The sequence below is a fragment of the Furipterus horrens genome, unplaced genomic scaffold (assembly GCF_987537825.1).
Source record: "Furipterus horrens unplaced genomic scaffold, mFurHor1.1.pri manual_scaffold_1, whole genome shotgun sequence".
Lineage (NCBI taxonomy): Eukaryota > Metazoa > Chordata > Mammalia > Chiroptera > Furipteridae > Furipterus > Furipterus horrens.
The window spans coordinates 211,851,533-211,864,324 of NW_028327171.1; the positions used below are offsets into that span (position 1 = coordinate 211,851,533).

A 12,792-nucleotide genomic window follows, 5' to 3' on the forward strand; every position below is an offset into this window, starting at 1 on the left:
AGCAAATGACTGGGAAAATATTCGTAACCTATGGCAGATAAAATGTAATATAATTATTATGAAGGGCTATTTCAAATCAAGAATGAAGATTAACATGAATAGGAAGTTCATGAAAGGAAAAACACAAATGACCATAAACGTATGTTAGCAGTATTCAACCTCACTAAAAATCAAAGACCTACAAATTCAAACAACACTTAAATGTGCTTCTGGCCACCAGAATGGGGATCATCAGCGCTTGTCCGAAGAGGAAGAACTAGATGCTGTGCATTCTTGATAGGAGGCGGTATTGCTACAGTGGTTCTTCCTGGAGAACAATATGGATAAGTATTCTCCTCTCCATACAGGAATATTCATTGCAATGTTGTCTATAACAGGGAAAAGTTCTCAAAAACCATTCTCTCCCGAAAAGCTGAATTGATGATGGGTCGTTAAAAAACAAACATGGGATTTCATACAATGGACTAGAGGGCAACCAGGAAAAATGGCAAAACAAACATATTTCTTGATATGGAAACACGTTTTCATGATATATTTTTAAGTGAGAAGGAGCTTACAATATAGGACGAGCAGTATGATCCCTTTTCTGTTTAAAATATATGTGCGTATCATGACGAGATGTTAGTCCCGGTTATCTTCCAGCTCCTAGCAGTGCAACGTTAAGTGGTGGAGTTTTCTCCTACAGCACAATGTTTTCTATTTTTTCTTCCATGCTTTTTATTACTTGTAAGATAAAAATAGCTGGGAGAAAATAGGACGCTTCCCCAATATAATCTTTGCATCCATGGATGAGTATAACTGCCCATGTGTGGATAAGCCAGTCAGCAAAACATAACCATCTGTGAGTGATTTTCCAGAGTGACCCCATCCTCCGTCCCGGGAAAACCCGAAAGGAGAACACAGGATGTGACAGAGATCAATACGACCCCATCAGAAGTTGCTTCTCCCACATCCTGACTGCTGGCATCTTCCCCAGAAGCACACATGAGACTCCCCATGAATGGGCTGGGGACCCAGGCACTGGGACATTCTCCAGGGCTTGGGAGGGGGCCGCAGGGGCTTAGCAGGGGAGGGGTGAGCTTGCAAGTTGCTCTCCAGCCAATGACAACGTGGTTTCCTACAGCTTAAATACCCATCTGCTCCTACGGGCTTCTTATAGGTCAACCTTTTCCAACTTGCAACCTGGAGTGACTCTGGGGCTCTGTGGATGGCGCGAAGCTCCAGAAACTGAGGTGCATCCTACACCTTACATTTCAGGACTCGGATTCTGTTGGCAAAGCAAAGGATGGGGTCTTTTTCTACCCCAGTGGTTCATGGTTCCTTCTGAGAATCTGATAAAGATGGGAGAGCCTCCCCTCAGCGGATACACATACACACATGTCACATCTGTTTTCAGGGGTTCACGAACTCCCAGGAACCCACAAGGAGTGATTTAGAAGGAGCCTGGGTTAGGGTGGATCCCCTAGTCACAAATGACTCTTCACACTTAGGGCTCAGTGGCCACCAAGGCCCTGTCCTCCCCTCCTGCTTCCCCTGGGGCCGTTTTCTCTCCCCAGGCTCCCTCCCCACACCTGTAGCACCCCTACCTTCACTAACAATCACCCTGGGACCTGGAGTGTCCCCTAGTACTTCTCACCTCCACCACCACCTCTTTTCATTTTTCAAAATCCAGTCACTTCGCTCTCTTTCAATAAAAATAAATGTGGTGGCTGAATGCTGCCGCTGCAGAGGACACGTGATCCGTCCTCCCAGTTCCTCCGCTCACACACACACCTTTCCCGCGTTAGCATGATGGCTCGTTGCTCCTGTCGCACAGCCACGGCTCCGAAGCCGGGCAGCACTCCGGTCTCAGCACGCCCACGGGCGGATGCCGACTCCAGAAGAGCCGCATTGGACGACAAGCAGCGGACTGCTTCTAAACACACCTTCATCTCAGCACGGCCCACCTGCGTTTTGCAGAGAGGTCCCTAGGTATTTTAACAGCAGCAGTCTCAGAGACTTCGTAGTACATTTGAAAGCTCAGTTCCTGGGTCACTTGCCTGTAAAACCCGGTGTGCAGACACACGTGCCATTCAGGCCTTCACTGTCGCAGGTGCCTCCATTCAGACAGCTGATGTTAGCGCAGGGGTCCTTGTACGATTCACAGTGTGTTCCTATGGAGAGAGAGACACAAAAGGGGGACTCATCAAGGGATCTCCAGCTCCCGTGGCCTTTGAGCAAGGTGTCTGAACATCCGGGAATGGTGTAGAAGCAGCTTCCTGGTGGCAGATGTGTGTGTCTGTGTGTGCATGTGTCAGCGTGCATGCATGTGTGCATGTTTCTGTGTCAGTGTGTGCATGCATGTGTGTCCCGTGTGTCTGTGCACACACATGTGTGCATCTCTCTGTGTGCATGTGTCAGTGTGTGCGTGCATTGTGCGTGTCTCTGTGTGTGCATGTCAGTGTGTACATGGGTGCGCTGGTCTGCGTGTCTGTGTGTGCGTGCATGTATGTGTATATCTGCGTGTGCACACATATGTGTGCATGTGTTGGTGTGTGTGTGCATGTGTGTTTCTGAGCGCATGCCCAGTCTTGACTTTAGATTATTGTAAAGACACACCTTATGAGGAAATAACAAATTTAATTCCTTGCTCACAGATCCTACCATAGGTCCTCCACCTGCAGTTTCTCTGACCACATGTCCCAAAGCCTGGGGAACAGAAAGTTAAAAGCCTGAAACATCAAATTTATGAGGGACAAATGCTTTCTAAGCCTCCAAAAGAAACAGAAAATAGCCAGGCAGCCTTCATAAGACAGCAACATAATTAATGAACGGCATCCATCCTGAGAGTGAGAATTTGGATTCAGGCAATGCAATGAGCCCCAGGTCTTTGGAGAACTACCAGAGAGAGGGGGAGCCCCTGGCTACTCAGACGTCAGACCTAGTCAGTTCCCCATACACTGAAGTGCCAAGTAGTGCACGCACCGCGTTCCAGACCTCGCACTGTGTTTCCCACCTAACCTGACCCTCACAGCAGCACTATGAGACAAATACCTTCATTCCGTCTTTTCCAGATGAGGAAACTGAGGAAAGGGTGCCGCGTCACCAGGCTGGGCAGGGAGGGAGCTGGAACCTGAAACCACAGGCGATCTGAATAGGAGCCTGTGCTTACAAGGTAGTTTGCTTAGAGTGAGCTCCAATTGGCCACACAAATATGCAAAATTCTACACAGCTTATAGCACCCGTTGGACAAAAGGGAGGCATTAAAAAATGTAGTGAAAACAGTGAATTTCCCATTGATATTTTAAAAGGTCTGTGTGTACTGTATGCATGCAAATGCCCGAAGTGGACTGAGAGGGAAATAAAGTACCTTTACCTTTCATATTATGTATTTCTATATTACTGGAATTGTTTTACAACAAGTATGTATTATTTTATAATTTCATTTAAAAAACTAAAAAGGCTGGGTTTCTGCTGCTGTTATAGCGACTGCCAAGATGCGCGCATGGGTTCCGCTGTTTCTCCCATCCTTCGCCCTCTGGAGAGGAAGGTAAATTCCATTCCATCCTGTGCAAGAATCTACATAATGATACGCTCACCCCCCACACACACAGCTTCAGGAAAAATAAGCGTAAACCAAACAGTGACGGAATGGTATTTCCTTCAGTTGTTCCCCACTGCATTACTTGGCTCGCATGTCGCCAAAGGCCGCCACACCCAATGACTCCATGTTCAGTCACTGAAGTCACTCGTGCTGGGACTTTTCTCTCATTTCTCTCGCGATGCCTTAAGAAGTAGGGCTCAGGAAAGAGGAAAAATATATAAGAGAAAAGGGAATGAGAACTGTCCGTCTGCATTCACACTGACTGACTGGAGCCCGGTAAAGCATTTCAGAAGAAGTGGCTTTTCGTTTCTTTTTATCCTTTGCCCCTGATATCCAACCCGTGAACACCGTTCTGCCAGGTGTTTTTCTAAAGCGCCTTTCAGATCTTTGCCTTATTTTCCTCCCTGTCCCCGCCACCGAATCCCGCAGCCTGGGGCTGGATGGAATCCGGCCCCTCGGAGCCATGGCGTGGCCCCCTGCCCTTCCCCAGTGACGTGCGTGAGTCTTCAGACCTTCCTCATGCTGAACAGACTCAGGGGACGCGTGCTAATCTACAAGCTCAGAGTAACTGAGAGGTTAAATTATTTATTAGTGCAAAACTGGTAGTTCTTCACTTGAGGGGCGTGGGGGGAAGAGACTACTTTGCCCAGAGTCTATTTTGGTTGAGCTTTATCCAGTGCCAGGTCAACTGAAAGAATGGCAGGAAAAAGAACCATTTCTGCTTCCAAGTGCTTACCAAAAAACAAAGATTCACCTATTTACAAGTTGCCCTGAGACTGACCAATGAGAAATCGGGTGACAAAAAAAAAAAAAAAAAAAAAAGGCTTTCAATTATAACCAGAAATGCAACCACAACCAAGGCTCAGAGACGTCTAAAGCCAAGGAAAACTCCCATGAGCCACCAAGGATGATCTTTACTGGGTTTCCAGGGACCCATGAGCCCATCTCACCTGTTTAATATTGATATAAATAACACATTAGCACAAATTACCGTATTTTTCAAATAAGGCTGAAGAGCAAAATCTAGGCTAAATAGTCAAATATTTTAACCTTAAAAACCTTCAATAATATAGATTTGATGAGAACATCAAAGATAATGAACAATTCCAATCTTTTGGGTGGTGTTTTTGGCAATAATTTTATCCCTTCTTATTCACTCTTTTTCAAAAGATAAGAATATTTGGTCACTTGGAACCCATTGAGCGTTTTCTGGCAGCAAGATTAGACAAAAGCTAATCTTCCCAGGAACACGATGGCTAAGAGGCAAGACGGTCTTCAAAGTCCCCGGTGAATACTCTGGTTACTCACATTTCTATACGCTAAGCCTTGCTAATCTCCATAGAAAAAGTATTTGTCATAATGCGCAGCTCGATGATTAGAGCCGGACAACTATGAACTACAAATCTGAAATGGAGAGGAAGAACAGACCTGGATACTACCGATACGTGGAGGCTGCCCCCACTCCGCCCCCCTCCGCCAGCCCGGCCTCACCCTCTGGGGCTCACCACCCCCCCATAGGCCCCAGGTCCTCCCACAACACTATAAGCTGGACATCTCAGGTCCTCTGACAAGGCGCCTTCCTTCACCCTCTTTCCCAAGCGGGTCATCACCTGGCACATTCTCTCTGTCGAAGTCCAGCTCAAAGACCTTTTCTCTGGAAAGCTGAACCTGACTCTCCCAAGACAGAACGCATTTTCCCGCCCCTGTGCATTGAGAGTGAGTTGAGTTCACGCCGTTCGAGTTCACTGTGCTAAATCATGACTTATCTGTCCTCCTGTCTGATCCCCCCACAAGGCTCCAAGGTCCTTTAAAGCAGGGGCCGTATCTTAACGTGTGGAAGGAATGATGGGTATCCCACCAGAACATGTCCCTTCAGGAGGGGCGACAGTCTGTGTACTTTGGCTGACACACAGGCAGGATTGCCAGAGGAGAGGAAAGCCATTCCAACTCTGCCTCAAAAACACCCTATTTTGTCAGGGAAAACCAGGTCCACACTTCAGACTCAGTCTGTGGAAGACACAGGCATCAGCCATTGGCAAAGGACAGAGCACGCACTATTACAAAACTTATGTTTAGTCTCAAGCAAAAATAAACTGTAATTCAGTCAAGACTAATAAAAATTCATACTTTTCATATTAAGGAATAGAGAGGCAATGTTTCTGAAAAAGATCTCTATTCCAACAGGGCTCTTTATGGAAGTTAATTTTAGAATGAAAATGAACAAAAATCCAAAGAGTCATGTACCAATTATAAATCTTCATTGTCATCACAGTTTAGTCATGATTAAGATTTTGAAAACAAAAATCATTATCTTATTCTCAGGAAAAGTAAGCCAGGTAAAGAAAATTAACTTGAAGCATTCTTTGAACTTACTATTCTCTTTAAAACATCATCTTAAGTTCAAATTTATTTCCTCCGTGAAAACTTTCCTACTATTTCTACACTCAAAAGAACTCAATTTCTTCTAAATTAATTCAGAAATTATAATTGACACCTTGGCCTTAACTTCGTCGTTTCTTGTGTGTTTCAGTGTCAGTCTGCTCTTCTGATTAAACAATAGCCTGAAAAAGGAAAAAACCTTGACTTATCCATTTTTGCATCTATCCCATTATGTGAGAGGGGCTAGGTACATCTAGAAATTCTTGCTCCCTGATGATACAGAGGAAATAATTCCAGCCAACAAAAAAATTCTCATCTTTTCAATTATAAATTTCTGTAGACTTTAAAAATACACAATTAGATATAATGAGATCAAACCCAGAACTCAGTAATCTCATTTCTGAGACCTTTCTTATTCCCTGCCCCCCCCAAAACTCCAGAAAGTATGAAAATTATAGGAATAAAAATATTCACTCAAAAATTATTTATAATATCCTCACATTAGATGCAACAAGGGACTGGATAAATATACCGTAATGAGAACACTGCATAATCATTTAATAGAATTTGTAAGACATCCTAGCACCATAAAACAAATATAGTATAATGTTAAGTATGAACAGAAAAACAAAATTATAGGTATACTCAATTTTAACTGTAAAAACGTGGATATTTTTTAAAGGATGAAAACAATACAGACGATTATTCCTCTTGCATTCTGTTGTAAAGCAATGAGCCATTCTGGAATTTCTTTTTTCTAATTTTTTAATGTTATTTTCACAATTAAAAAACAAAGTCATTACTTTTCTAACTTTTATCACCAGAAATTCCAAATGGGTATATTGTTGATCAGTTAGTTTGGTCTTCTAGAAATAAAACTCAACACAAACAGGGCAGTCACTTGACTTTTTTATAACATGAAAAGTCCCATCGTGAACTAGCTGTGAACTGGTTTTGAAGACAATGTCGGCCTTTTGGTACATCTGAAAGGAAGTTACTCCGAATCCCTCCATGCGTTTGCTTCTAACAATTTCATGATCTGCAGTGGAAACTTACTGGGAGAATGTTCGAGCTGGTTTCTTCTAATTAGTATGTCAAGCGGCAATTTCAATTCAAGGTAGCTACTTAGCATTTGCTTTGTGCAAGCCACCATATCGAAAGCTGCCGAGAACTGAAAGGAAGAAAAGCCCTACATAGTCACTGCCTTTCACGAAGGTATGATTTAGCGTAAGAGAGAAGAAAGTCTCAAACCAGAAGGAATTGACTGCAAGGCTGACTGCAATTGTCCCAGCAGATACAGAGAAAATGCTGGGAGAGTTCAGGGAGGGAAGAAGCCCACCTGTTGGGGATCGGCATTTCAGACAGCGGAGGCAGCCAGAGGATTGAATGAGGGCAACGAGGAGGCGACAGAAAGGGGCCCAGAAGAAAACCTGGGACCACCAGCACTCGTGGGGTCCAGAGGACAAGGATTCGGTGGGGGCTGGGAGTGAAGAGCCAAGGGGGCAGGGATGGCGCTGTGGGAGCCGAAGCAGGGACACTAGAGATCACTGGGACAAAGGGGAGGAGCCCAGAGCTGAAGGCTGGAGGAAAAGGCTTGGTGGATTTTGCTGAGAAGGCTCCAGTTAAGTCACAGCTGAATCTATTTTAGCAGAATGGCATGGACGAGATCCACACTGAGGAGGGTGAAGAAAAGATAAAAATTAAGGTCCTGGCCAGTGTGGCTCGGTTGGTTGGACATCATCCGCAAAGCGAAAGGTCTCTGGTTCGATTCCTGGTCAAGGCACATGCTTGGGTTACAATTGATGATTCTCTCCCTCCCTTCCCCTTTCTCTAAAAATAAGTAAGTAAATAAAATCTTTTTTATAAAGATAAAAATTAAAGAACTTGAGGTGCCAACTCTAAGGAAACTTGGTTGGGAAAAAAAGGACAAAAGGAGGGATTACTATACGTAGAGGAGGACACAAAGTTGTGTTCTTTTTAATTCATATGGAATTTATTTAGAAGTGTAAGAACATTATTTTTTTGTTTAGCAACCCAATTATTCTAGCACTATTTTTTTTTAAACCCCTTCTCATTCATAGCAAGTCCTCTTTAAGAGTCATGCATTTTTTTTATACACCTATTATTATAGGCAAGGGAATCTGGACCCTCACCCAGTCTGGGTCGGCGGTCCATTCTTACACCTGTAACATGGGAATGTAAGAATAATTGTAGCATTTGAATGGGTTTTAACATCTGGCAGAGGTTCACCATCATTGTTTTCCTTTTGCAAAATGTTCTGAGCTATTCTTGTCTGACTTCCTATTATAGTCATTCTTTTTCACAAGTTATAGTCATTTATTTAATTTTTAAACATAAAACAGTAAAACTCACCACGTAAAAAAAGACACGTGTAAAATAAGTCAAAGTCCCCACCTTCCCCCCCCCCACCACATCACCTGTCTACGTTCTAATGCCAGAGGTGAGTACTAATAAGGAATTGAAGCCCGCCCACCTGATAGTTTCATATGTTTACACGTACATTTTAGATGTAAATATTTATCAGAGGAAATGCTTCCGGAAAGGGAAAGGATGCCCAATCTTCAAGGAGAAAAAGGCACAGGATCTTGCAACCTCTCTCCTCCCCTCACGCACTCTTCCTCGGAATTAAAGGGCATGATTTAGCCTTTTCTGCCTCTCTCTTAATTCCTTGTACACCACCACCCCATCATTCTTAGTCTAGACGTTCTATTTATTGCTGCTTTGCTAGACTTTAACTTCCTGTTTTCAGCAGTCTTATTTAAACCTAAACCTAAATGTCTCTATAAATATACCAAAATTAAATAATCAATTTATCTGCCCACTGGGATTGGGCTTGAACACCGACTTGTGTCTCTTCCAGTCTGTCCCACTACCCATCCCCTTTGACACAAAGGTTTGGTTAAAATGATATGAAACTTTAGTGTGATCATTTCAGTTCTTCTGTAACAAGAGGCAGATGGACACACCCTAGGGTCACCCGCAATGATGAGTCACGCCTTTGTGTAAGTCCTTCCCCCTGAGCATGAGCTTCAAACCAATGACATCTTGCAAAAGTGAAGAAAGATTTTGAAGATGCAGTTAAGTTCCTAATCAGTTGACCTTGAGTTCATCTTTGGTGGGCCTGGCCTAATCAAGTGAGAGCAAAAGGGAGTGCAAGCCTCTCCTAAAGTGAGACAGGTGAGGCAGCAGGGGCGCTCTCTCCTCACTGCTGACTTTCAAGAAGCCAGGAATCGTGGGTTCTACAGCCACGAGGACATGAATTCTGCCAACACTGTAAGAGAACATGGAAGCTGATCCTTCCCTATTCAAGCCTCAGATGAGAACTCAGCCCAGCCAACATCTCATCCCAGCCTAGTGAGACCCTGAACAGAGAGTCCATTAAGCTAGGCCTCGACCATGAAACTGCTAGATAATAAAAAGGTGATGTTTCAACCGACTACCTTGCAGTAACTCATTATGCATAAATATAATTAATACAGAATTACACCTATTTTTTTCGAGACTTTTCTTCACCATTAAATTACCATTCACAATCACATCAACATCATCTATTTAAACTTTTCGTTGCATTTAAAGAAGTCTTCTCAACCCTATTCCTCTTTTTCTCTACCTCCCACTGTCTGGCTATCCTTGCTCTGATTTAGTTCCATTTTACCAAGAATACTTTGAAAAATAATTTTCATAGAGAGGGTACATGGTGTTATATTTTCTGTGTCCTTAAATGTACACAATGTGTCGTTCTTTGCCCTCAAATATAAATGACCCTTTAGCTCCTGGCCCTTTTCATCGGAAAGTCTGAAACACTTCTTCACTATGGTTTAGTTTCGTTATAGAGAAGGGCAATCTAATACTCCTTTGATTCTCTTTCTTTTGTATGTAATCTGTATTCCTCGTGAAGAATCTTGTAAAAACAATAGTCTTCATCCCCGGATCTGGACATTCTCCCAGGAAATCCCAAACTGTGCCTCATCTCCTTCATTAATCCTCCAGCACTGAGTAAGCCCGTTCTACGAGAAAACTTCAGTTTTCCCCACGGGTAGCCTCCTCCTTCCAGGAACGAGTTGATTCTGGTTGTATATCCAAGCGATCCTCTTCTTCTGCAGCATCCATCATTCAGATAGAAACAGATCTCTTGAATCTTCTCTCCACGTTTCCTATCTTTCAACTCACGGTTTCCATTTCTTCTTACTTCTACTTCTATCACGAATTAGTTCCTCCTTTCACTTTCCCAGATCTAAATTAAATTACATTACTTTGCTCACGTCCTCTCTTGAGTGTTTAGTGTGGTTGGTTGTTATACTTTTGTTCTATTTCCTAGGCTTTTTCCCTTCTTTGAGTGGCGGGTCCAAGTTCCCTATACTGGCCAGGCTGGAGGATGGCAATGCAAGGCAGGGGCAGATGACATGGGGAATTGTTCTCCAGTGAACAGGGTCCTCGTAACTAAGGCACAGGGGAGAGGCCTCCCCATTTGGGGTCCTCCAGGGGTGACTAGCAGAGCATTTTCTCCCAGCCGCCCTCCTTGAGAGCTAACATCCATGTAATCAGAGCCCTCTGCCTCATGGGATAACAAGTAGCACCTTCATGGTGCCTCTCCATAAGCTGGGGGGTCCTTGGGGCTCAGCTGGTCATTGAGTCCTCAGTTCTCCCCACAACCCTGCCCCCTGACCCTGTTGTATGCAAAGGCTCCCAGCACGTGCACCCTTTCCCTGAGAACCGAAACCCTCAGGTGTGTTTGACATCCCCTGCAGGGTCGTTAGACTCCCTGAGTCACCTCCTGCATTGTCAGTAACCGAGGGGAGAAGGTCGCAGCAAGGTAGCAGGGGCAGAATTGAGAATGTATGTGGGAGGAGCAACCCTGAGCAGGATGAGGAGCCGATGATCATCTAACGTGGGAGAGGAGAAGGTTTCCGTGGTTGCGCTTGCAGAGAAGTCTGTAGGGCAGAGGCTCTCAAAGGATGCTTCATGGGACTTCACAGCAACATCACCTGAGAACTTACCAGAAACTCGACTCCTTGCTCCCCACCCCAGGTACGCTGAGTCGGAAACTCTAGGAGCAGGCCAGCAATCTGTGTTAATGAGCCCACCAGCAGACTCTGATGGGAGCGTAAGTTTGAGAACCCCTGGCATAAAATGTGAAAAATCAGGTAAATTTGAAAATGCTTACAAAGGATAACCGGTCTTTTCTGCCGCGAAGAAGGAAGTGCAGTCCATTGTAGTCTAAGAGTGAGCAACTTCATATGGAGCTTTGGGGGAAGTGGAAAATTTTAGAAATGCCAATGGAGAAAAATGGAAGGAGGAAGTGAGAGAGTCTAGGATCACAGTCTATACGTTTGTAGAGACCCTAGTGAGTCATCCTAGGCAACTGTATGTCTTACTACTTGGTCATGATAGCATGAGCAATGCCTCAAAAACAGGGCGGTTGGGGGCTTATTCAGAATACACCCAATTAATGGCTTTGTGATGTATAAAGATGAAATTTGCTTTATAAAATTCTCTCATAAATTCTACCATAAACTAAAGAATTTTGGACTTAAAAATTTTTGAAATGCATCCACCACTACTAATGTTGGTATTAAAAGAATCTCAATCAAAGAATGGTGTGGCTCAGTGGATTGAGTGCCGGCCTGCGAGCCAAAGGGTCACCGGTTCAATTCCCAGTCAGGGCACATGCCTGGGTGATGGGCCAGGTCCTCAGTTGGGAGCGGGCAAGAAGCAACCACACACTGATATTTCTCTCCCTCTATTTCTCTCTCCCCTCCCCTCTCTCTAAAAATAAATAAATAAATTCTTTAAAAAAAAAAAAAAAAAAGAATCTCAAAATCTCAGTAAGCATCCCCGTCCTTACTTTGCACAGACAAGATAAAGAATGGCCCGTTGAAGAGATGTATCCGGGTTCATCAGGAAGCCAGTGGCATGACTGGGATGAGCTACTGACGTCTCCTGATTCATTGATCGTTTATTCTTCATCCCAGGAGTGAGCCACTCCCTATTTCTTGATGTTCCGACAGAGCGAGAGCTCAGAAGCCACGTGCATGAACCCAGCTCATCGACCCTTCTGGAAGTCAGTGGAGTTGGGTACCAGAGGCCAAAGAAGCATCGGATCTGCCAAACGCAAGGCAAAGGCTTGGCCTAGCTTCAGCGCTTCCATCAGGGGCTCGATCAGGTTCATCCCTGTGGCCTACAAACCCTGGAGGTCCATCCAAAGAGAAGCAACGGCAGCTGCCACGCAGGGTCCCCAGGCAGATGGATGGTATCAATCAAGGAAGCAGTGCAGAGGGCAAGGAGTGAAGTGAAGTGGTTATAAATAGAGCCCTCAGAAGCATTACAAAAATCTAAACCGAGCCCTGAGGTTACGGCGTGGAGAAACGCGGGCAGCTGCTGATAAACAGACTTCCCTGGCGCAGTGCTGTATGGGGGTGTCTGGGCTCCAAGGAAGTCACGCCATCCACGAACTGTGTCCTGAGCCCATTGGGGAGGCAGATCCAAAGGCTCTGGGGACCATGCTGGCCAGGTTCATGAGGAATGTCATCACCCGCCACCCCAAAGGGTGACCGTTGAGGATTTACCCGCTAATGCACGTTAGGACTTAGAACAGGGTCTACACGTTATACACGTTCTGCCAGGGTAAAGGTTTTTCCAGAGTGACTTTGACAGGTGTCCACACACATGAACTAACATTTCCCTCCCAACTGAAGCATTTAACGAGAACTCACTTGTATGCTAATGCGTGAGATGCCACCTGTCTCCTCCACCGAAAAGCACAGCATCCTGTCTTTGCCCTGCACGCGCTAAGCTGCCCGCGGGCTTCC

At 44.7% G+C, this 12,792-nt stretch overlaps 1 protein-coding gene across 1 annotated transcript in view; it reads right to left on the bottom strand.

Annotated features, from left to right (window-relative positions):
- The window catches only part of DNER (delta/notch like EGF repeat containing), a 254,998-nt gene that overhangs the window by 22,083 nt on the left and 220,123 nt on the right, over positions 1–12,792 (bottom strand). The window contains exon 10 of the mRNA XM_090269254.1: positions 2,040–2,153. Coding sequence (XP_090125380.1) covers positions 2,040–2,153 — 114 coding nt within the window. The remainder of the gene's footprint in view (positions 1–2,039; positions 2,154–12,792) is intronic.